Raw genomic sequence first — 25945 nt, 5'->3', positions numbered from 1 at the left:
CTCTCAACAATTTGACACAAATTATAACTATGTTCACTGCCAGTCACATCATGTTACATTTATCACCACCCAATATTTGTACACATTTTGTCATTAAACCCAAAGTGTGGGCATTTAAAGGACCTGCTGCTGTGTCTGGAATGGCCTTTTAAATGACCGCTATGGCCCCTATAACCTGCCATTTTCACATACACTCGAACATCAAAGAATGGAAATATATTGACAGTAGTTTTATGGAGAAGGAAACATGCGCCAAAATAAAAGGAAAATATAAGATGAAGTCAGCAAACAGTTTTAATACTAGCAAAATTAGAGCAGCAATCCACATTACGTAGTACTCCACAAATATATAACAACTTTTAACGAACTGATTTTAATTTTTAACAGAACAAATTTAACACAAAATTCCAGATTTTAACAATACTGAAATAAATCTTCACCATTCAACAGCCATGTTACCAGTAATTTAATATGTATTGTTTTGGAATACCCCTCAAGGAATGCAGACCAATAAACTCATTATTGCACAATGAAGTGTGTGTGAGTTTTGATGGTTGTTGGTGTTGAGACAGGAACCATTTTAAAAGTAATTTTTGGAATACATCTGTAAATACTGGCCAATATGTAATAACAGTAACAGTAATGCTACATATAACAAAAAGGTAGCCTTACAATAATGTAATGTTGAAACATGTTGCTACAGCAGGGTAATATGTGTAATTAGAAGCAAGCAGATGGTGGGAAGAATGCTGATACAGTAATCAGTGATAGAGTGAGAAATGGTCTTAAGTAAGCTCCATAATCCTTGCTTATGAAGGTACTACCTGGCAAGGCCAAACAACTGAAAAATATTAAAACTCAGGAATATGGAAAGTGTTAATTCTGGAAAGTAAGCTTGTTCTTGACTTCTCTTGTGTCGACTAAAGTGTTACAAAATTATTTCTTTGAAGACAACCCACCAATTTCCAACAAACTGCTATGTATGCTCAGAACTACCATAAAACAGAAAGTTCTGTAGATATACTGTAAATGAAATCTGATATTACAGTGGCGAATGTTAAGACTGCTGTCTTCTGCAATGTGATGCTGTGTATCATGGAAGAATTACCAAAATTCTGGGGGAACCTGCTGCCACCATATTCCAGCAGCAAAGAAACTGTTGTTAAAACACAAATTTTCAAAAGCTGAGCTTAATCCAAAACTCTGTAAAATTCAAGGAACAACTCAGCCTGTTATCAAAACTGCAATGAGCAGAATTTATCTTGATACAAAGCAACAAATATTGCAAGACATTCTTGGAGACTAGATTTGAAGGGGCAATATAAAAAAAGCCAAAGATATATATAAGGGCTACAAAGATAAAGCTTCCATACCATGGTGGAAACTAATGGTCAGTTTCAAGCTCTGACCACTTTACCCCCAGGAAAGGGTCTACAGTAATTACTGAATAGGAAGGGCGGTAGACATAGGTCTAGATGTACTATGAAGATGCTCCAAAACACATCATCTACCCCCACAGCCTGTCATTTGACTGACTGAGCTACCCCAGTTCTCACCGAAAGGATTAAGAAGGCAGATTTATTACCCTAGTTGTTAAGATTCATAATGTGAAAACAGAACAAATGGGCAGGCTAATTGGATTGGTCATATCTTACGTGGTAACTGCCTTCTAAAAGAAGTTATTGAAGGAAAGATAAAGGGGCGGACAGGAGTGACCAGAAGACGAAGAAGACGTAAGAAGATGCTGGATGACCTTGGGGACACAAGAGGCTATTAATTTTATTTGAAGGAGAAAGCTCTAGATCGCATCAAGTGGAGTAACTGTTTTGGAAGAGACTGTGGACCTGTCATCTTGACAGATTACTGATGAATGAATGGTCACCCTTACTTAGTACTCATACATACAGACATGCATACATATACACTCACACAAATAAATACATAGCTACAGAAATTTTATAAGCCGCACAATTACAATGCCAATTGGAATGATCCTAACAAAATCATTCCTTACAAAGGAATGGGCATGTTTCTAACCTCCAAATGCTATTCACTGCATGGTTGGAGATAAATTCTAAGAATGAAAACCACAAACTATAAAAAAAGATTTTCCTTAAATATTTAAATTGTGGGGTAAAAGGAGGCAGGAAGAACATACACAGAAAAACTGGACACACATTATTCTCCCTCTTTCCACTGGGCACAGCCACCAGCTCTGATAGTCTGCACATATCTGTAATCCACACAACTCTATATGCTGGAGAATACATATTTCATGGCTGAAAGAATCTGAACTTATGGAAGCATTGTATTTCTATAATGACATACATCAGGTCTATACCTTGTCCATTGTTTAATGACACATGTTTGACTACAACCTTATCTTATGTCATGATTCATGCAAATCAATTTCAAGTAGAAATCTGAGAAAAACTTCTAAGTCACAGAAAAAGCTATAACAGTAATTCCAGTAAATCCATTTCCAAAGATATTTACCCGCTGTCAACTAACATCTCTGGAATGTGGCATACTGCTCTGTTCAAACAACTACAAGTCTGGCACTTCAGTAGTTCCTCCTTAGATTGTACTAGTATTAAGTTTTGTCATTAACAGATGACAGCCTTGTGTTTTTACTGCAGTATTCCTTGACCAAATAATGCACTTTATTTACTGATATATGCCAAAAATGTAAAACTAAAACATCACAGCAATTGCATGGACCCACTGCCATTTAAATGTAGCTGCAAGGGAGGCATTTAGAGAAGTCACCAAGGGGTTATTTGTCCTACGTATGTAACAGCTACATTTTAACTATTCAAGGCTGATATACTTTTAAGTTTTAATTTCAGAACTGTAGCATTCTGAACAAAACTGGACTGTGGCATGGCCTGTAAACGACCCAGCACCACTATGAGATTCACCAAGTTCAGAATATGAAGAGGTATAATTTAATTTCTTTCCTAGCTTATTTTACTTTTAATTTTAAGAGTTCAACAGAGGACCTCAAAGGTCTTTCAGTACTTATAAGACATGTGAATACAGCATAACCAGCTTGTTCTTGTGTACTGATTGGACACAATCCTCTACATGTTTGTGACAATGGTCAATTCATTATAAGAATATTATTTCGGGCACTATCCAATATCAGGAATATATTTAATGCACAGCATCATAAGGAGATGAAGCATGTTATTTGGGTCCTCTGAAGAACGCTAATCCTCAGTCAATGGACAATAAAAGCATATCCAAGAAGATTATATATTCTGTTACATCAAAAATCATCAGCAGGAGCTAAGAGGAAATAAAGATTAGTAGTAGCAGTAGTATCTATTAAAGAAAACACAAAAAAGGGACTCTAATCTCCCTGTAGATATGGTTAATATCCATCAATCACTAGGAATACACACACTCAGAAAAGTGTTTCTAGTGCCTTCAATGGATTTTAACGGTACCTACTGTAATGCCACAATTCTTCAGCTATAGAGAAACATTATCAGGCTGTTCACACAATGGCTAACTGAATGGAGGCTGAAACAAGGGTAGTTCTAAGGATTAGAGCTAGGCAAAATTCCACTGAGGGCAGAGCTCACCCGAAAGGCAATGGAAGGATACTAATCACAAGATATGTATATTTTAATAGCCAATAATCAGTAGTTCAGACTTGTGCCATTCATCTCCCCCCCGGATAGGGTAGTACACAGTTCCTGAATGTAGATGTCCAATGAAATTACGTCTTCTCTTGTTCCCACGCAAATCCACAGGATTGCAAATGGCACCAGTATGTCATGAGAGGTGTCTCTCTTAGGGGTGGAAGCCTCCTCTCAGGAGGTGGCAGCAAAATAACATGTGACTAAAGACTTGATTCTGGACAGCTAAGTAGTGGTGACCACAGGATAGGGTAGGAGGATGCTAACCCCCTAGTGTTACAGCAAGCATCAGGGTACTTCCCCACCTTCTAGCATAGTTAGGGATGTCATGACAGCCTTATATAGTTTCAGCTCAGTTGTGTACACCAAGTGACAAAGTGGGATTTCTCAACCCTCCCCTCAACAGGCCTTACACTACAGAGAGATTTCATTCTCCAATTCTCTAATAACTACTGGCACTTCTTTCTCTTCACATCTCCTGTAAATCCTATCTGATGGCAACTGAATATATACTAACACCATGAAGCCATGTCCTTCTTGAGAAGCCACCAGTTGCTCAGACACTCAAGAATTTCCCAGCATTTTATGGAACCCATAGGGTCATTACCCTGTTCACAAGACAACAGAGTACATACTCTATTTAGAACTTCTTTCGCTGTCCATTGATTAGGACTAATTCTTTCTATGGGGCCATAATAAGTCAGATCCTCTCCCACCCACACCTTATGATGGAAACAGATCTAGTGTGTCAAATGCATGTTAACTATATCTAAGACAAAGGTAAAGTCCAACACAATATTCTAACATACTTCATGGACACTATTACTTATGACATCTACTTTATACGCAGTGTGAAACAGGAGTTTTTCTAGCAAAGATTATTTCTTGCAGTAGGCATGTGGCAGAAAAATTCTTCAGGCATACCATTTGACTCTCTGAAGTAACACGAAGAACAAATAACATTCAGTTGTATTAAGAAGCAAAAAGTCTGCTAAAAAGATCTAACTTTCTTTCAGCAATGAGTGATTGCCTTATGGACTTACCTCTAGTCTAATTAAAAAGAAAAATGTTACTATGGATATTTGTCTTCTGTTTACAGTAAGCAGCAATATGGTAACAAGGCTCAGAATCATACCAGGGCCAGGATATGTGACTCATTACACCTTGATCATGCTATTCTCTGCAATTCAATTTAACTGTTAGACCACTTCATCTCCATAGTTTGACTATGGAACGATTGTTATGGGAGAATAAACTGTAACATCAGAGCAGGAAACTTCTAGTCTAATCTCTGCCATCTTCTCAATAGGTCAAGAGCTCCAGGAATGCCTTGGGTACCTTCCCCTTTTGGTTTCCTCGTTCACCAATCAGATAGTCTTCTGCCCCATCTGCCTCCAATATCTCATGCACAATGATCACCTGCAAATATTATCTCTGTTTGTCACTAAATTCAAAATGAAATGTTTAAATAACTATTGTATAATTAATTTTATAAGACAGGCTCTTCAATAAAGCAAACGTAACTTCATGAAAGTAGGGTCCTCCACATGAGACCATGCTCAAAAAAATCTTAACTGTATTTGTTCAGCATCTACATGGCCTATAAATAAAGTGTAAAATACAAATTCATAATATAGAGATCATGTCTTTGTTTCATCTTTAAATTGGCCACTTGAATTTCAATGAAATTGTAGAAAATGTTATATTTTTCAGTCTCCTCAATTACATAGTTGAAATATACTCTTACATGAATCCCACTTCTTTTCACAAATGAAAGTTGTGAAGAACCACATAATAATATGGTGCACAAGATGCAGATAAGGTAACCCCCGTGTGTGGGCATTAAGATGACCTGCTGCTCTATCTTGAGTGCCCTTTTGAACAGCACCATGGATCTTTAAACCTGCCACCTTCTTGGATAACAGATGATAAAGTAATACAAAGAAATTACACATCAATAACTTAAAACTGCCACAAGCCAGCTAAATTGCACTGAAAGACTACCTCCCTGCCATGTGACTAACAATAGAAAATATATCAACATGGTTAGGTGAAAACTGTTACAGGTGAGACCATTACATGTTGCAAGTCTCACCCAAAATTTCCACATAGCGGGTTTGGCAGAACATGAGAAAAAGACATGAGACAGAATTTCATAGGAATAATTATAACTTTAAATGATGGTTTGTATAATCTTATCCCATGACAATGGACACTATGAAGTTATAAACTATGTTAACCACTACTCCACCAAAAGTTTCAATTACATTGCATTTTTACAGATAAGAAAGGATTCATAAATACTTTTTATTCTTGTGAAAACGGTTCCGAATCTTCAGTTTCACAGCCATCAAGGAATTTCCTCAGTAGCTAGGCAACTATTGCCCTTTAAAGGACTCTGCTTCATGAAGTTCGTTAGTTAGTAATAAACAATTTGCTACCAACTAAGGGTGCAACTTAAATTCCCATGTAATGTGGAAAGGGGTATGGTAATAATTGCTGCTGCAAACAAACATATAATGTTGGCTTGGCGACACTGTAGCAACAAGGTGTGCACTGCTGTAACCTGCTGTAATGTTGGAAGACTGCTGACCACTGCCGCTAATTGTTACAGGGAACATATGGATGTGTTGTAAGACTGATGATGGTTGGTTGCCATTTCAGCAGATGATCCCCTCTGCACAAACTACCAAAAGCTAAGGCTGATATGTTTCTATAGAGATGTAACATCTAATGCAGAATGCCTGGGGAAGACACTACAGTCACCACCATCACGTTACTTAATACTTTCTATGTTCTTCGGAATTTGTTCGGTGTGGCAACTTACATAATCTGCATGGTGTTATAACTTACATCCCTGCGACATTGTGGCAGTTGGCAATAACTCATGCTACAATATTCCTATGCCTACTTAGGCCGATATTATCTAATGCTGAATGGAATGCAGCGTTGATCTGAGGGAAGGCTGAGGTATGCTCTCAGATGTTTATTTTGTACGCCAAACCTATTATTTTCTAATTCTAATATAGGAATGAAACTATTTACAAATACACAAACATAATGAATGGTACACACACAAAGGTAAAGTCATCCCTGTGCACAATTAATTAAGCACTACGCCATGAAGGTGTATGGGGGAATAGATGTACAGATCCATATTTTCTTAACCTTGGCACTAGTTTGAGATGAGTGGTCAGCTTCACACCCCAGCTGCTTTACCGCCAAGGAAAGAATCACAAGTACCCACTGACTAGGAGGCTGGATGGGTCCCAGAATGTCTGGATAACATGGAGAAAATTCTTGACCCCACTGGGGCTCAAACTCTGATGCCTCTGTCATTCAGCCAGTAGCCAGCTGCTATACCGACTGACCTCTCCTGGCTCCCTAAATGCTACATACATAATTAGTAAAAGCTATCTGCTGTAGGTCAGTTCACTGCTGGGATGCCTGTCATTGCTCCAGCCTGTGCACTGTTTATAACACTGCCTATATAGTCAATGAATTACCCATTCATGTTTCAAGTTCAACTCAGTTGTGCTTACCTGAATCAGGACTACATTCATGGCCATTTTTCCACAAGTGAATCTGAAGTTCACTTCAGCAACTATAACTGTACTAACTTTAGAACATGTGGTCAGATCATCCCGACCTTGTAACCTAGCTGCTGGCAATAAAAGATGAAAGTCTAAGATACTGGGTCACCTACTGTCGGCATTGTTGCAGTCAGCAATAAAATGCTACATGATAAATTACTCCATCTTGCATACGATCTTGCCAATACAGCTTCTATGTTAATTCATTAGAGTACTCTTGCAGTATTTGCTTAAAGAATATGCACAAAAGAAAACCTCTGTAATAACACATGATCTTCATGCAAAGACTTGAACTCAGGACTTCCTGAACACTAAGTAAACGTGACTAAGGTCGAGAACACACAAGTATAACTACAGACTGTTTAGGCTGTTACCTCATCTGCCATGAGACTGAGTTCAGTAGAATCCTTGGCATCATAGTCATAAAGTACTCGAGCCCTTTGGTGTCCATTCTTGGTAACATCAGCAGAATCAGGAGACTGCAGAGTTAATGCTTGGTAGGGGGCAGCACCAGGTGTGACTAAGGACAAACTGGCAGTAAAATAATTAACAGAATGTCTGTAACATATTTACCATAATCAATCTAAGTCAGTCAGGGAAAGAAGGAACTTGGCTTCTGTGCCCACCCATTTTCCTGGCAGCAGCCTCCCTTCTGCATGTCTTCCCAGACTCCCATCAACTGACATTTAAATTCTGGAATCTGTTCCAGCCACAGGTTCTGTCTTTATATTCTTAGTTTTGTATTTTGTTTGCAGACCTTTATTCAACCAGAATCCAAAAAAATATTGAGGTAGTTTTTTATTTTTCTTCTCCTTCCCTAGACACTTATTATATGGGTCATCTAGCAATCAAAAAGTGTCAGTCTTCCCAACGCTCCACCCCACCCCCCTTTTCAGTCTCTTTCCATGTTCTTCTTTTATTCTGTGTGATATGTTTCCTAAACTGTTGATCCCATAATCTTGGTCTTCCTCTTGCACATTATCCTTTGGATTCCATGCTCAAAACATTTTCCTGGATTCAAATCTTTGTTCGCTCTTAGAACATGTCCTGCAACTTTATCCTGTTGTTCATTCACTTATCCTCCAAGTTACTGTGGCATGTAGACCCACTGCTAGGCAATGACTGTGAAATAAGCAACTATACAACAGCCGTTTTAAGTGACAGCTGCACCAAACAAGCATGTTTCCATTACAACAACTGCACTGCAACAGAGGAACAGTGTTTTCTGTGTGGTCCATGCCAAGATGTTATAAGCAGGAAAAGTCAGGGGATTGGATTAAGTAAGTAAAGAGATGGCTGTTGAGTGAGTGAGTGAGAGGACTGCTGTGATGCAGTCCTTGTGAGTTGCTGTTGTTAGAAGCTGCTAGCTGAGGCCAGGGACAGTTCAGGAATCCAGAGAAAGGGGAACATCTGCCAATGGAAGCCACACTAACAAGCAATAGCAGTGAAGACATGACTGTCAACTCTAGTGTGTGTGTAATAGTTAACTGTAAAGTATAGTCACACACTGTATGAAAGAGTCCAATAAATCCAATTACCGATCCACACCCTGTCTAACGTCACATTCCATAAAAAACATGACAATATTTACTTTCAAATTCTACCTGATTTCCTTCATTCCTTATTCTCTCTTACAGTTCTGCTTTATATTATAATACATATATATTCTTAGAGATGGCATAAAAATGCAGAATATTTCAAGACTGGTAGTGCTTTGCATAGCTTACATAAGACCATGACGGCATAGCTTTTTCAGTTAAAAACTTTGCATAGCCTTCCATTCTGGAGGTCATACTTAAATTCCTATACACTCTGTATAGGATCTGTGGTCAACAAAGCAGCACTCGGTCAGGTTCGTTTAGATGTACTTCAGTTTTCCTCGCCTACCATCATCCCTTCAATATTCCATATATCTGTATTTCAGTACTCCTCATCAGGGTGTGGTATAAGATATACATCTCAGACCACAGTGCGAAGGAACTTAGTTTTAGTTCCTCCCTTCATTTAAAAATAATAACAAAAAACAGAGTACCATGCTTGGAATTAAGACAGTTAATGGAATATAGGCAACTCACCTGGCCATATCTCGTTGCAAATCCTGCATCACACTGTGACACTGCGCGTAGAATCGCACCTGTGTGTCTACAAACTCATGCAGGCAGCGAAGGTGGTTGGCATGTGAACTGCTAACACCTTCGAGGAGTAGTTTGGTGATTTCTGCTTGACGGTCAAACTCTGACTGGGCCACTCGCAGCTCCTTCTCTGCCTAGTACACAGTACCAGAATAGCTTAGCCAACAAGGCAGCACAATTTCCACGCCATCACATTACGATTCCCAGCATATCTGTGACAACAGCTGATTCTCTGGACAGCAATAATACTGGATACTACAAATTCTTATCGGTTATTCAGCCATATATTACACATGTTTGTCTGAACATTTTTTACTGCTTGAACTGCTTACGTCTGTACACAAGAAATTCTGGAAACAAGAAACAGTTTTACAAACAATAATAAAAAGAATGCTGACTAAAAATGGGCATGGGGGAGGGGGGGCAACTCAGTCCAAAGAACAACACTGAACACACATATCCATGGACAATCGTCAAATTTTTGCAGACCAGAGATTTGGAAAGGATAGTCTAAGATACATTTAACATACACAAAATTTTACAAGCTGATTCGACTTCCACATTACAACACCACTAACAACTACTTTTCCTATTTATCAGATTAACGACAATGGGTACATTCATAGACAGAAACTTTTCAATGCTAAACCCTGTACACTTCATTACTGTTAGCAGATGAAATGGCCAGGGAGTGGCTCCAGTCTTGGGTGTGGGTGCTCGGCCTTGGCTGGTTCCTGATTACATGTCTATCTAGGACAACTAGAGGGCCCCTCCTAGCAGTGCTTTTTTTTGGGGGGGGGGGATTCCTTACTACTTTGAAAGGCTCAGGTGTTGGGTCTTCTGTCTTGCTGTTCTGAACAGACATACAAATCTCTCAGGAGCTCTGGGGAGGAACCACTGAAAGAAAAACTGTAAAGGATCTCTTAACAGGGTGAATAACTTGACTATCAAGAGGAATAACTGGTCAGGCTAACAAAGAAGAGGACTCTTTTCTGCAGAACTGAGGCCTTCACTGTAACCCAATTACAGGTTCAGCTGGGGCCAGCAGTTTGGGGTCAGCTGTCCCTGTTGGTGGCTGTACACATAATACCAACAGCAATTCAAGACAAGATCTTTTCACACTGGAGGGCTAAATTGTTGTTACCCCTGCTGCCAAAAGAAAGTAGCCATTAGCAACCGAGGCCACGCATGAGAATAAAACTGAATTGGTCTAGTGGTTAGCATATGAGTTTAGTATTCAATAGGTTACAGATGCAATCTTGACTGCTGTCAGTAATTTTTAAAATAATATATGAATATTTTTCAATAGACTAGAGAACTAACTTCTAAATCAGGTCTCTCAGACAATGGACAATGTTCAATTGTACGTAGCACATTCAACTGATTTTTCATGTTTTGTATGAAAAGCCATGTCTAAGGTGCCATCATGTCTAATTTCATCTCATCTGAAATCAGAAAATTTTTATAATATATTTCTTCTACAGACCCTTTCCCTCTCCTCTCTACTGATTTCCCATGTGACCCACTCTCCCTCCCTTCCTGTTCTTGTATAGCGGGGTGTTTTCGACTGCTGGTTCAATCTGCAGCCAAATACTCATGCTGGTTGCTTGCTCACAGACTTCTCTACCCTGAAGATGGAGGCGATACGTTCCTGTGAAAAGTCGGTTCACACAAGAGCTATACACCACCACATCCCAGTTGAAGTGATTCTTTAACTCTGTGTATGTACTCAGTATTGTTCTCAGAATAAAGACTGACTGAGATCAAAGATTCTCACCATATTACAATTACAGTCTTCTGATACCAACATTCTGGAGGAACTTACCACTTCCATATTCGTTCTTCTGCTTCTCCCAAGAAGACAGATGCAGTATACTGGTACCTACATACTACACTACATGATGTCACATCTCAGAACACCACAATCATAGACAGCAACTGCTTTTCTAAACGTTCAACAACTGATGTAAAAAGTGGAGTGTTTTCTTGGAGACAGAAACCAATAGTATAAGATTCGCCCCTTAATGAGTTAAATTTGTATCCTTCAATTTTTATGGCACCACTTTCTATATTATGAAAATTCCTTATTTTATCATTACAGTGGTTTATCATCAGAGGTGGAAAATCGAGTATGTCTGTCCTCTCTCACTATTCTATCCTCCACCTGCAATGTTAAAACAGTGCACCATTTATAAGGGCTGTTTTGTACATCCCTTCCCAGTGTCTCAGACTGGTTCCCCTTCTTTACCCTTCTCCTTGGGTCTCATGACCACAATCCCTGTAACTTGCCTACATAACCAAGCCTAGTCCTGAAACTACACACTCCAACACTGATGACAGAGGCAGCGAGTCCCCCCCAGACATTTGTATCCACCTACAAACTACATGATGTCACAATCAAGAACACCACAATCTTAACTTCCTTTTCTTATTTATTAAATGTGCACCACATCAACAGATCATTGACATAAAAGTCAGAGGGTTTACTCAAATATGACTTTATGTCATGTACGATCCTTAAGAATATTCATAAAATTATGACTTTAGCTTCCCGTAATGGCAGGCTACAGTGAATTTGGATGAAAATTAAATTAAGCAGACAATACTTATGGAAGTGCATATGGACAGATGGACATGACATGCATACAAATTACAACATCAATAATTACTGGCTTTCTAGACTCTGTCCATTATCTCATATTCTGTAAAGGACACATTTCAGAAGGTGAAATGGTTCCCTCCTCAAGTGAAATGACGAGCAGGCACCTACTCAGTTGGGTCTACTGGAAACAGTTAATCACAGCCACTGTTAACTCATTTTAAAAGGCCCAACTTAACAGGTGCCTCTCCACCTTAACCTGATGGCAGAAAGAGATAAACTTTTGAAACAATGTGTTCTATTTGGAATACAAGGTGATGGACAAGTCCAGAAGTAAAGTAATCCTAACTTTAACATACCAGCATCAGAACCTTTTGGAAATCACAACAAATGTGTCACAGGACAGATATCTGACAGGGATTTACCTGTTCAAGCAGAACCTCTGGACTCACTCCGTCCTTCTGGTGAGTGAGCAGCAAGAGAAAAGTAACACTTATCAGTTCTACATTCCAATTCATACAGCAATGACATCATCATCAAAATAAATTTACATAATTCAGTGTTTTCCAAAGGGATGCATTCATTGAAAGTAGCTGTTATGTGACAACCTAATATAAAAAAAATGAAAACAATGGAAGACAATGACTTCAGACAGCACATCTCTCCTAAAGTAAAGCCGTCCCTGTCCTTGCTTAAGCACCACGCCATTAAGATGTATGGGGGAATGGAGATACAGCTTCACTTCCCTGCAGCTCTACATACTCTTGGAACCAGAGTCATTCACTGTTATATAGCCTTGGGTCTGACTACACCAAAAAAACACATCCACTGCCAAGCAATGGATGTCCACTTTTGTTGCATACTTTTGTACACATTACCAAGCACTGGGCTGTTTAACAAGATTGTCTCCGCAGGAAGGTGTTTACCAAACCGTTGCCTAGCAATGGGTCTATATATCACAACACAATTACAACCTCTTGCATTATAGTGCAGACCTCAAATACATTTGTGTTTCACACCTGATGATGACTGCTCTGTTGTCGAAACGTGGTATGTAATCAGGAATACAAACAAAGTCTTAACATAAGCTTGTGTGAGAATTACTCTCCAAACCCCGAAAGGCTGTACAACACCAAATGGTTGCATGATTGTATGAGTAATTCATCAGGGAGAATGTACAAAGAATCTGACGTGCCTATTTTCAGAAAATAATGTGGCTTTACTTGGTGAGACTGAGGACAATCATGGGAAAACTCAGAATAGTCTCTGGGTTGAGACATGGACCTCACAATTATGATGCTGTAGCACTATGTGAAATGAAGCGTGAATGAAGCACCTGTATCAGAAACAAGTATCAACGTACTTACACTCTGCTGTCCCTGCATGCTCCGTGCCTTACGCAACCGGTTCTTGCAGGCATCCAGATCCAATCTGAAAGCAGCAACAAATACACTAAGAATGGAAAGCTGTAAGATTCAACCTAGCTTACATATCTTCACATTTATTGTAACATAGGCAATTTAAAAATCTGCTATAGTATAGGATCAAAAATTTTCTGTGAATTGTTTCAGGTTCAGACAAATTTGTCAAAGTAATGGATAACAAGGTGAAAGGTATAAAACACCATATGGCTATCAAGGGTAGAAAAGCAGACATAATGAACTTGATCGCCATTACACTCTTAAAAAAATACGTAATCAATCTGATGGTAAAACGACTTAACAGTCCAACAGAACTCTGAAATCCTTGACATACTGTGAATGTGATAAGACTGAATCCCATGAAATGAAGGTTGCTGATGAAAATAACTGCCTTTTGGGATATGTTAGCACCGATGTTTTGGAGCAACCTGCTGCCTCCATGTTCCACCAAAATGTTTGCAACAATCTACCAAATTATAAGATGCCACTTTCCAGAAGATAATCTTCGCAGTTAATTTTATAAGATCCTCAAATCTTTCAACTAGTGTTACATAATTTGTAATTAGAGCTGATACTGTTTCAATGAGTGAGTGGCTGGGTTTCAAGTTATGTCAGCATCAACAACTATATGCGCCTGGATGCTCTTTTACAAGTGAATGATATAATCGTGGTCTGACCTACATTATATTCTAATTTTTATGTTTTTGGACAACAGACGAGAAGACAAAAGGTTTTGGACTGAATGATAGCAAGCATTACCCCGAGTTCAATCTCCTCTTAATTTCCTCCTGAATCAGGTTTTGATCCGTTATCGTTGTTCCCAAGTATCTGAAGGGTGCCACATTTTCAAAACATCCGTTTTGTATCTTTATGTCATGATTGTGCCATGCATGTTGGTGATGAGAAAGCAACATATACTTAGTTTTCTCTGTGTTTACTTCTAGACCAACCTCTTTACTTGCGTCAATTAAAGTTTGTGTGTTTTCCTTTATGGTATCTACATTATCACCCAATAGATTCACATCATCAGCATAGGCCAACAGCTGATAGTAACGACTGACACAAGTTCTATATATTTCTTCATACAAACTGCTTGAAGTCACCTTCTGCAGTTCCCACGCACATTTCAGAATGATGTCAAATAGAACAGCATGTCACATCTACCACGGTGTGAACAATTACATCATCATAATCTTATACTTCTATAGCATAAATATTTTCTTTTACATGTCCTTGTAAGAAAACATCCAGAAACATCTTGTGACTTCATGAAGGCTCCACCACATGGATATACAAAAAATCAAGACTATGAAAGTTTGAAAAGACCATAGTTCCAAAATGATGGCATATTAGATAACTATTTGTATACATTTTCTGCTCCAAATTATCTCAACTACTTCTAGAAGCGTGGCTGCATGACTCCGATTCACCCTACATGATCAGGCTGCATCCTGACCCCACTCACTTCATCTCTGAACATGGAGGTAGCATATTTCTCCAAAATGTTGGTATCCACCTCCAAAACTACATCATGTCACTAACCAGAAGAAAGCAATCTCAGTGGTGTGAAAACCTTCATACATACATGACAATAACGGTCATCTTAGTGCTAGTGCTTTCACCATAAGCACTGATGCTACAGGCTACATAAAAATATTTTCAAACTCTCTCTTAACAACTGAATGAGATGTATGCTCAAAGTAGGAAGCAGACAGTGTTATTAAGCATCATGGTAACAAACTGCGCCAACATTGGTAAATCTCTCCACTAGCAGTAGAAATTGTGCTTGTAATGACAGTACCGTTTGCTTTCCAGTAGGCTTCTTTCCTTTAAAATTGTCTTCATCTCTCCTTCCAGGAACTTTCTGAGCGGCTGGACATAGCAATGTCCAGCAGAACTAATGAAGTCACGCTCTGTCTGACCTAGCCTCTGTTCACATTGACCAACCTTGATCAATGCACTACCTGAGAGAACAACACCACATATGAATTATAGCGCTGCCAACCATGCATTCATAATGACCCCAATTCCATTCTGAGCATGACTCCACAGTGTTTGCTGAACATATTTTTAAATCTGAATGATATCACTACAATATTTCTATATTCAAATGGAAAAAAGGAAAAATAAAATTATGCACACCATCATCACTGTAGTGTCTTAAGGGGAGTGGAAATCTCCCGTCTCACATACAACCAGACTTGCATCTTCACAGAGAACACAAGCAATTCTCACCAGAATTCATACAGCCCACTTTCCTATTAAAGACTTCCAGTTCTAATTAATAATCTTAAACTTCAGGGAATGTAAATTTATAATCCAAAAATAAAATGTAATTTAGCTCATCAGTTAGTGTGTTGGGTTTGTATGTGGACAGCCATATAATCAAATCCTGATTAAAATCTTAATGCTAGCAACTGTAAATATCTTTCTCCATCACCACCACCCCCACCGCCAATGCAGCCACTGCCGCCACCACCACCACGATCATCCTTTTCCTTCTTCTTCTTTTTTGGGGGGGGGATATATCACTCAAATACAGATTTCATCTATGAGGGATCTTCAAAAAGTTTCCATACTTTTATATTTACAAAGAAAACTGAAAGAGTGGGAGGGGTGGTGGTTGGGGGTATTGTAGGGTGTTATGTGACTAGTCAGCAAGGCAAGCCTGTTGGTCTTGCAGTTAGGGTGAGAGCTGCTATGAAGCAGTGAACATGGTACTGAACTTCAACCGCACTAAGGAGGAACAACAAACTGTGATATGTTTCTTGTGGGCAGAAAGTGTACCAGGCGGACAAATTATGTGTGCTCAGTATGGGGACAATGCTCTCTCTCACAGAGTTGTGTATGAATGGATTGAAATGTTACAAAATGGCTACATGAATGTGATTGATCTAGAGTGCTTGAGTCATCTAACCACAGCCAAAACCACACAGACTGAAGAAAGAGCTAGGGAACAGATTTTTCAAGACAAAAGAGTGACAGTCGATGAAACTGCAAACACCTGAATATCAACATTGCGTGTGCCTATTCTGTGGTGCATAACCTTCAGTTCCACGAACTGTCTGCCAGGTGGGTACCTAAGGAACTGACAGATAAGAATGAGCACATGCAATCAGACATATGTTCCTGCCACTTGGCTCATTTATGCAAAGGAGGTGACAACTTTCTGCAGTGGATCATCACAGGTGATGAAACCTGGGTTTACCACTATCAACCAGAAGCCAAATGGAAGAGCATGCAATGGAAGCATCTGTCACCTCCTTCTGCAAAAAAATTCAAGACCCAAGGCAAGCTGATGTTAACCATCTTCTGGGATTCTCAAGGGCCTATTCTTGAGACCCACCTGGAATGCGGAACAACTGTCATAAGTGTAACATATTCTGACAATTTCAAAGAAGGCTGAAGCCTGCAGTCCACTCTAAAAGGAGAGACAGATCATCAGAGGGTGTCTTGTTATTGCATGACCATGCCTACCCCCATACTACGGCCTGCATGCTGGAAACCCTCAGAAAACTGAAGTGGGAAGTCATGGAACATGCAGCTCACAGTCCAAATTTGGCACCTCCTGATTTTCACCTTCTTGGACCACTTAAAGACGCTTTAGGAGGAGAATATTTTGATGTGATGAGGACATAAAGAACCCAATGCATCAGTGGCTACGTGCACAGCCAAAGATTTTCTATTATGATGGCATTAAGAAGTTGGTAGGATGCTGAGAAAAGTATGTTGAAAAGCAGGGCGATTATGTAGAAAAATGGTGTACTTTGTTCTTGTAATCATTAATAAAATAGAGCTGTAAAATAAAAATTGTGGAAACTTATTGAAGATCCCTCATACATTAAATCTAGTAGTGAAATGCCATACTTTAAAGGATTATTACCTGTACACACTGACATCATCAAACAGAAAGAGTTTGAAATGTTCCACTGTATAAACAAAAAACTATACGCTTATATATAATTGGAAACCAATCTCAAAACGTTAGCAAGATGGAATTCTGGCAGACCTAGTAGAACCTGTCAAGCTGGATCAATTGGTGCAGTGGCAGAAAAACACTTCAACAAATCCATTACTCTTACAGCACTAATATCCATTTTCATAATTGAAACAATAATCTGATGCAATTTGGAATAAATTTCCAAACTTCTGGTAATGTGCATACTTCATTTAAACATACCATATGCTGTACCCGGTCCAAATTCATTGCCAGCCTCAATCATGTCAAGTCCCAGGTACTCAAGGTTACTTAGACGGTTTGGCCGCTTCTTCTCAATCTTCTCAAACAAGAAATCCTCAACTCTGTTCCCTATAAGACACAAGAACCCAACAAAATTTAATCTTCATTTCTTCAATGTCACAGGAGCCCTGAGATATAAATATACTGTTCTAACCACTTGCCGGGGGTCTAACATCACTGATGTAATAAACTTATGCTTTATGTTATCTTATGTAGGTATTAATAATTTAATGTGACTGAAATGACTGACTTTCCACATACAAACCATGCAGGAAGGTGGGTTAATTTAGTCTTAAAGATAAGACACATAGGTTATGATATTACATTTACATTTATGTGGAGGAAAATCACATGGAACTTCAACCAGGGCATTCAGTCTCTGGGCTGACATTCAAATTCAGTATTTTCTACAACAAAAGGAGGAATGCTCAGTATCTTGAAATAATAAGGTACCAGTACATACCCTGAATATCATGCACACATGCTCTCTGTCCCTTCCCCCCCCCCCCCCCACACACACACACACACACGTGCATGCATGTAGCTTATATAGACTGCAAACCAGGATTTGGTGTGAGAACTGCCTCTGTGTCCCTCAGGATTTTCTCTGTCCATACTTTGGTTGTATCAGAGCGCTCAGCAAGGTTCTCAAAACGTGCATCAAGCTCAGTCTTCTCGGATGTTCCCAGCTTCTCTTCAGTTAACTAAAATACAAAATCAATCACAGTCAATTACACTGAGCTACAGATATTGGAATATCTTCAAGGTACCTGACATTTTGATACATTGAAGTTCTTGATTTGTATTATAAGAACAGTAAATAATAAGTCTAGTTAGCCTTACTAAATGTGTTTAGATGAAACCTACAGTGAAGCCCATATAGGTAAGCATATGTCTGACTCAGTTTCTATTCAAAATGGTCTAAGCACAAGATGTTTTATCACCATTGTTTTAGAATCCACTATTAGGAGGGTCCAGGAAAACCAGGTGGGACAGGAACTGAATGGGACATATCAGCTGCTGGTCTATGCTGATGATGTAAATCTTTTGGAAGATAAAATACATGCCTTAAAGAAAAACACCGAAGCTCTAAGGGATGGTAGTAATAAGGTTGCCCTATAAGTACACAAAAAAAGAAAACAAACAAATAAATGTCGATATTTCATCATTGGAATGCAAGGAGAGATCATAAAATAAAGACAGCTAATAGATCCTTTGAAAATGTGGCAAAGTTCAGATATTTTGGAATGACAGTAACAAATCAAAAACTGATATTATGGGCAGATTAAATCTGGGTTATGACTGCTGCCATTCAGTCCAGAACCCCTTGTCTTCTCATCTGCTGTCTAAAAACAAAAATTAAAATATAAAAACTATAATTTTGCCAGTAGTTTTGTATGAGTGTGGAACTTGGTATATGGCATTATGGGAAGAACAAAGACTGAGGGTGTGAGAGACCAGGGTGCCAAGGATAACATTTTGATTGATGAGGAATGAAATAATAGGAACTGGAGAAAATTAATAACAAGAAGCTTCGTAACTTGAACTCCTTGCCAGATATAATTAGAATGGTCAAGTCAAGGAGACTACAATGGGTACGGCATGTAACACAAGTGACAGAAAACAGGAATACACAGAGGGTTTCGTTTGGGAAATCAGAAGAAAAGTGACCACTAGTAAGAATTAGACAGAGACAGGAGAATAATATTAGACTGGATCTGAGAGAATCTAGATGGGGGTATGGACTGAATTCTTCCTTCTCAGGAGAGGGACCAGTGGCAGGCCCACATGAACATTGTAATGGACTTTGAGTTTCCATAAAATGTTGAGATATTCTTGAGTAACTGAACAGGTGGAAGCTTCTCAACAAGGGCTCAGCTCCATGGAGTTAGTTAAATAATCAAGAGATTAACAATTTCCAGTGCTAAAAAAAATTGGGTGATACATGGAGGAACCAAGAAATGAACAAAATTTTGGTTGGAATCCCACAGTGGAATAAACTACTAAAAAGGCATAGGAGTAGATGAAAGGATAATATTAAAATATTGTGTCAGAAGAGACAACCACTGCTAGGAAAACAGATGGTAAACATGCGCCCGCATCAACAAAGAGGGCATTGCTAAGCAACAGACTGGTTAAACATCATGCAACAACAGAGGAGCTGTTAGAGGCCATGTTTTCTATAACATCTGTCCTAAGCCTATATAACTAGGACCAACAGGAAAATTACCATGTTGAACAAATCTGGGACAGCAATATATGGTCGCAAGTACCAAGGAACTTAGACCTGAGAAAAAACTGCGCTGGCAAGGACAAGCAGCATATACAAACGACAGACCCGTCCTCTCATAAGAGTGGGCACCTCACAAAAAATAAGACACCGTAACTGTCAAACAGTAACAAATATCTGGTCATGAAGACTTACTGACTGACTGACTGACCGTCATTCGCAATTTGACTTTGACTTTTATTACCAATTTCATAACAATACACTGTAGGACTCTATCCTGCTGAGTCAGATGAATCCAGTCCACACTCCATACCCAATTTTAAATTATCCTCTAACTAAATGTAATGGTCAAGTGAGTTGCAGCTCTTCATGACTTTTCTCAGTACTTAAAGCCAAATGCTGAAACCCTACCCTAAACTAGCCTATGACCACTTCATTCCACATCCCTTCCAACTCATTATTCAATATTCATCATAGTGTGAGCTGTGAGAGTATCACTAAATAAGCCACACATCTGTTATGATCAAAGACCAAAATCCCGCAATGCTGCAGGTTACCTTGCCATTGTCAACAAGGACTGCTAACCTTTTCTTCTGCTAACACTGGCTGGTCACTATTGATAACACCATTCAAATTTACACAAATCTGTTTCATTGTATTATAATGAATAATTTCAAACATGGACTGGCCAATGTCAAGAATGCCCAATAATCCTGGCCAATGCAGGATACAAGGTTCTCATAGCAGTGGTTACAAAGAGCTCTATCTTCTGGATATATGCCCATATAGTCTATTGGAAGTCAACTAACATTTCTCAGAAACATGTTCAAAAACATGAAAAAGAATGTGTTTCAACATCATTTCTACACGAGCAGTCATCTGTCTGCAAGCAATATAACTCTTCAAATGACTGTTCAAACAAAATGAGGCAATGAATATTTGGTCAGACAACTGTAAACATTCAGCTTCTAGCACTGAAGATGCATGCTACTGCCAGATTTTTAAGGATGTCATGGATCAGTGGGTGCTCTAGTCTGTAGTTACTACTAAACTAACACTGAAAACAAGGATCAACACTATTACAAGAGATCAAAACTCCTAAATATAAACCCATAGCTGTATTTATTGTGCAGCGGTGATAAAGTAACAACTTCTGATCAGGAAACAAGCTATTTCCAGTTTCAAATACCTAACGTTGCCCTCAAGGAACTAAAAAAACTTGCATCATTTTCTCATACGATTTTCTACAGTTTCACTTGAAAACTTTTAAAATTATATTTTGATTACGGGAGGCACTGCATCTACATTGCCCCTCCACAGACAAAACACTCTGTTGAGTAGTAATTATTCTGATCTTAATTTATAGTAAAAACTAAAGCTAAATGATTTGTCCATTCCCCAAAGTGACCCGTATTGATACCACGTTAACTCTATACTATAACATACCTGTACAACACGACTCAGAGCGGTTCCTGCATCGCGAACAAGCTTTTTCATATTAAAGTCCATTTCTGCTTTCGGGAAGTACATTCCAACTATTCACACATCAAAAACACACTTGACGCACTTGACACCATCTCACAATGGTCACACTATACACGCCAATCGCAATTTACTTAGGCTGCACAATTGTCCCAATGGAAAGCCTGCCATGGCGTTGATGTAAATACACCAAGATATGACGTTAGGATCGCAAATTTAGTTACGGAACATTTCTTGTAGAGGGCAATCACGTCTCCAGGTGAACGGATTATTAAACACGGAACCGCGGGACCGCGCGGGACGGTGGACTTTTGGTTTCTTTCGAGGACAGAAAGTAGAAGAGACACAAACCAATTTGGTTTAAAAAAATAACATTTTTAAACACACTAACTGTAATAAATATTTTAACGTTTTGGTAGAAGCCGCTGTAATTGTTAAAAAACATTAGATTTATACATGACATAATGATGATATTGTATGTACATATTGTAATAGTGGTTTCTAATTGTATTGATACCATTCTGATTATTAATTTTTTTTTAATTCGGTTTGTGGGGAGTGGAGTCCAACTGGGTCCACTCGCCACGGAGGCCATTGGTTGGCCTATTGTAGCCTGCCCCGGGATATTATGTTGGAGAATTGGGTGGAATGAAGATTGGCTGGGGAAGCCGAAGTACTCGGAGAAAATTTTCTCCACCACAAATCGCATTTGACCAGACACGGGATCGAACCCGGGCCGCCGCGGTTGGAAGCCAGCGACCCCAGCGACTAACCGCTTGAGTTATGGTGCGGCCTACCCTTCTGATGATGGTCTATAGGACCGAAACATGTAAAGGATAAAAGATTTAAAAAAAACATCAGTCACCTGGATGGAATTAATTAATCTTTGCAATAATTCCATTTAGTTAGTACAAATATAAACATACGGGATGCTCATGTAATCTACGTAAAAGTTAAATAACTTGGATCAAATATAATCACAAGAATGTTTAGCTTGATTTCTGTAAATTTCTAATTTCATTCAGTGTAGTAGGCATGAGATTCATATACAAAATAACATGTCTAAAATGTAGCTGTAACTTCGTGCATAAACGTCGACTCTCATTTCATGACATCAAATCACATACAAATCAGTAAAGAATAAGCAATAAATTATACATTCAAAATCACTATTACACAAATGATCACAACCAACCACAACTACTGCCAACAGTACACAAAATCAGATTGCTTTCTTAGGGGCTCTGTGACTCTTTCAGATAAATATAATACAAAGGTCAGATAAAAAGTAGTGACAAGACCTCTATAGTTCTGAAATTACTTTATTACCTGAGGTAAACACACTTACATTCCTTCAACATAATCGCCCCCCATGTGTACCACCTTCTGCCAAATTTGTGGAAGTTGTCGTACACCATCAGAGTGTCCACTTCTGCTGATGTCCAGCAGTGACTGCCCTACAGCACGAATAATCTCCTCTCTTGTGTTGTGGCACGTCCCTCGCAGTGGTTCTTTCATTTTGGCAAAGAGACCATAATCGCACGGACTCATATCGGGTGAGTATGGCTGATGTTACGATATCTCCCATTGCCAGCGGCGAAGGGGATCCTTGACAGCATCAGCAGTATGAGCCCTTGCATTGTCATGAAGGATGATGGGGTTCGTTGCCAACAGTTGTCATCGCTTTCTCTTGAGTGCTGGATGAAGATGATTACACAGGAAATTGCAGTAGTAGGCAGCGTTTATTGTCTGTTGTTGAGGTACAGTGTGATGCAGTATCACTCCATCAATGTCATATGCCACAATGAACATCGCCTTCACATTACTCTGTCTAGGGCGCACTTTCTTTGGACGAGGAGAGCCAGGATGCTTCCACTCATTTGATTGTCGCTTCAAGTGCGGTTCGTATGAGCAAGCCTAAGTTTCATCCAGAGTGACGATCCTTCCAAGGAAGTCGTCACCTTCCCTCTGGTACCAGTCTAACAAGTCCTGTGCAATTGCATAACATTGCCATTGTTGCACCTCGGACATTGTATGGGGTACCCAACGCGCTGCAATTATGCGGTATCCAAGAATATTATGCAGAATGTGGAGCACAGTTTTGTGACATACGCCTACCTCAGCAGCTAATGCCCACGTAGCCCATCAGCAATCAACATCCAGCAAAGAAGCAAGAAACTGAATTGTGTGGTTGTCAACATGGGGTCGTCCTGAACAACGGCTGTCCTGAATGGCATCCCTCCCTTCACAGAACAATTTCACCCGTCTTGCCACTGTGTGCTATGGCAAAGCAGCATCACCACTTGCTTCTCACAGTCCCTGATAAAGAGTTTTGTGCACCATGACCTCATGCAACTTCAATTTTTATCCAAGAGTGTTGTTCTTGTTTCGCAAACATGTTGTTAGGGTGCTTGAACTGGACTCCTCAACTTCAAGACAATGCACAATGCAACTCAATGTAACACAACCAGAGCCACTCACTGCACTACTTCACCTGAACTTCTACTATCAGCTACAGATGGCGCTATGCCACCTGATGCACATCTTTCATGTTACAGCAGTGTTGCCACTATTTTTTATCCGACCCTTGTACAAGTGTATTAGTCAAGTGGCGGGTGGGGGTGTCAGGGCTGTGAGCACAGAGAAAATCAATGCAGTATGTATTTATGTTCATGGTTTGGTTGGATATGGGCTGATTCTATCGATTCCTTGTGAGTTCATTTGATGGTCCATGTACTTCAGTATCAACACTGAACATTCAGAATGTATATTCTCCATGCAAAGGACTCTGTAAGCTATTTTTCAAGTTATATGTAATACTTGTAGGTTAACTGGAGTCTGCAGGAAGCCATGTTTGTTGAAGTAAGAGCCTGCCTCGCAAAACTGGGTATCACAAGTTGGGGCAAAATAGGATATTTTTACATGCCTCTAATGTTCTAGTTTGTATTGTGTACTTCCAGATCATTAATTCTGTCTTTTTATTCTTGAAATGCCTACTGGCTTCACAACTTATATTGTTCAGATTATCCCCATTTATTTTGCTTGGATCCTGTAACCATTGCAATTTTGGCTTTTCTTTGGTCTAACAAGTTCTGAACATTCTTTGTCAAACCAGAGTTTAAGGTTCTTCACTTCATAATAACCTAGCCACTGAAGGGCTGGAATTTTTATATAACAGTTTCCCAGTCTCTACTAATATCCACATCATCTAAGTTTTCCAAAGCTACAAATCTACATGTATTTGAGATTTGAACCCGATACTCTTTTACCCTCTACCTCATTTAGTTCCTTGAGATTAAACCTCTCATTAGGAATCCTGTGCGTTGTATGTTTACTCACTGCTAGTCAGTCCCCAACTTTTGCCATGGTCAGTTTCACAGTCCGCTCCCCTTAACTTATGATCAGTGGTTTCAATTTATGTTTGAATAGTGTTTGAAATCCTTTTGTGTTACAGATAATTATTCAAGTTTTCATTGTTTTGGGAAAGGCGGGACAGAAATATAATTGGGTAAGAATGTCAAATTTAGGAAAATATGCTGTCACAACACTGTGAGTGGAAGACAATTATAGTCACTGTATTGTAAAGATACACCATTAGAAAATTGGAATTGATTATTTTCTTTCATGAGACAGGATCACACACAACAGCATCTACAGCTTGAGCTTATCATCATTTTCATGAGGGTCCGAAGGTGCTGCTTTGAATCAGAAAGAATTTACAAAAACTGGTTCATGTTGCCAGGTGATCCAGTATAAGGAAAATTGATGTGTTTCTGTTGTGACTGTAATATCCCTCAGGGTTTCAAAATGTAGCCCTGTATTTGCATTTCAAAATATTATTTTAATTTTGCAGTGCCTTGCAGCCCTGTTCGTCTCTTCAGCATAAGGGATGTCATTTTTGTAACCATTACTGAAGCTTTCAGAGTTCTTGTATTATGTGAGTACAGGAAGGACACAGTACACTGCACAAGGTTCATATTGTCAGGCCGTTTGAAGTACTATGTAAAATGTTTGATGGCCTGTCTCTTCTCGATTTTAAGAGATGCAAAGGACTTGATAAAGAGGAGGAGGCAAAATAATGACAGAAGTTCATCAAGTGATCGTCTTTGGTTCCACAGCCCCACATACAAACCCTTAATTGGTTTGAGATGAAAAAGGCAACAGCTGATGAACCACTCTGGGTGGCTTAACTAGTGGCACTACTCCAAATGAGGGAGTGACGTGGGATCCTGCTACTGCCAGCAGCAGTGGTCTCAGCCAGGAAGTTGAAGAGTAAGGATGTCATTAAGTTTGAATGGAGAGTGTAGATAAGGTTCTGCTACTGCAGCGAAACTGCAGCACCAGATGCACTAGGTCAAGGTGCTTGAGCTAGTGCAACAGGGTGTAGCCATTCTTACACTATTTGTATGTGGATTCTGAACTTTAATGTTATGAAAGTTTTAGTGCTTTACCATTTGAAGGGATAGTAAGGGCATGAGGAAATCATTTGTCTGTTCATGATAGGGAAAGGACAAAAAGGATTTTTTTAAGGATGCATGATGGACATTAGCAAAATTTAATAGCAAGACACCATCTTGACTCCCAATGCATACATTTCTAGC

At 39.2% G+C, this 25945-nt stretch overlaps 1 protein-coding gene across 2 annotated transcripts; it reads right to left on the bottom strand.

The window, feature by feature from the left end:
* Positions 1-1803: 1803 nt before the first annotated feature.
* LOC111872728 (endophilin-B1) lies at positions 1804-21496 on the bottom strand. Of its 2 annotated transcripts, XM_023866890.2 has the most exons (9): positions 21309-21496; positions 18195-18336; positions 17573-17701; positions 15194-15356; positions 13339-13402; positions 12397-12432; positions 9316-9506; positions 7615-7771; positions 1804-5066 (listed from the first exon to the last, which is right to left on the bottom strand). In XM_023866890.2, exons 1-9 carry the CDS (start codon positions 21390-21392, stop codon positions 4950-4952), a joined length of 1083 nt encoding a protein of 360 aa, XP_023722658.1. In that variant the 5' UTR covers positions 21393-21496; the 3' UTR covers positions 1804-4949. The 2 variants fall into 2 exon arrangements, with proteins under 2 accessions (XP_023722658.1, XP_023722666.1); XM_023866898.2 differs by lacking the exon at positions 12397-12432 and having other exon boundaries at positions 21309-21494.
* Positions 21497-25945: the final 4449 nt, after the last annotated feature.

This window comes from Cryptotermes secundus, unplaced genomic scaffold, assembly GCF_002891405.2.
Source record: "Cryptotermes secundus unplaced genomic scaffold, Csec_1.0 scaffold1013, whole genome shotgun sequence".
Lineage (NCBI taxonomy): Eukaryota > Metazoa > Arthropoda > Insecta > Blattodea > Kalotermitidae > Cryptotermes > Cryptotermes secundus.
This window is presented reverse-complemented; position numbering and strand designations above follow the sequence as displayed.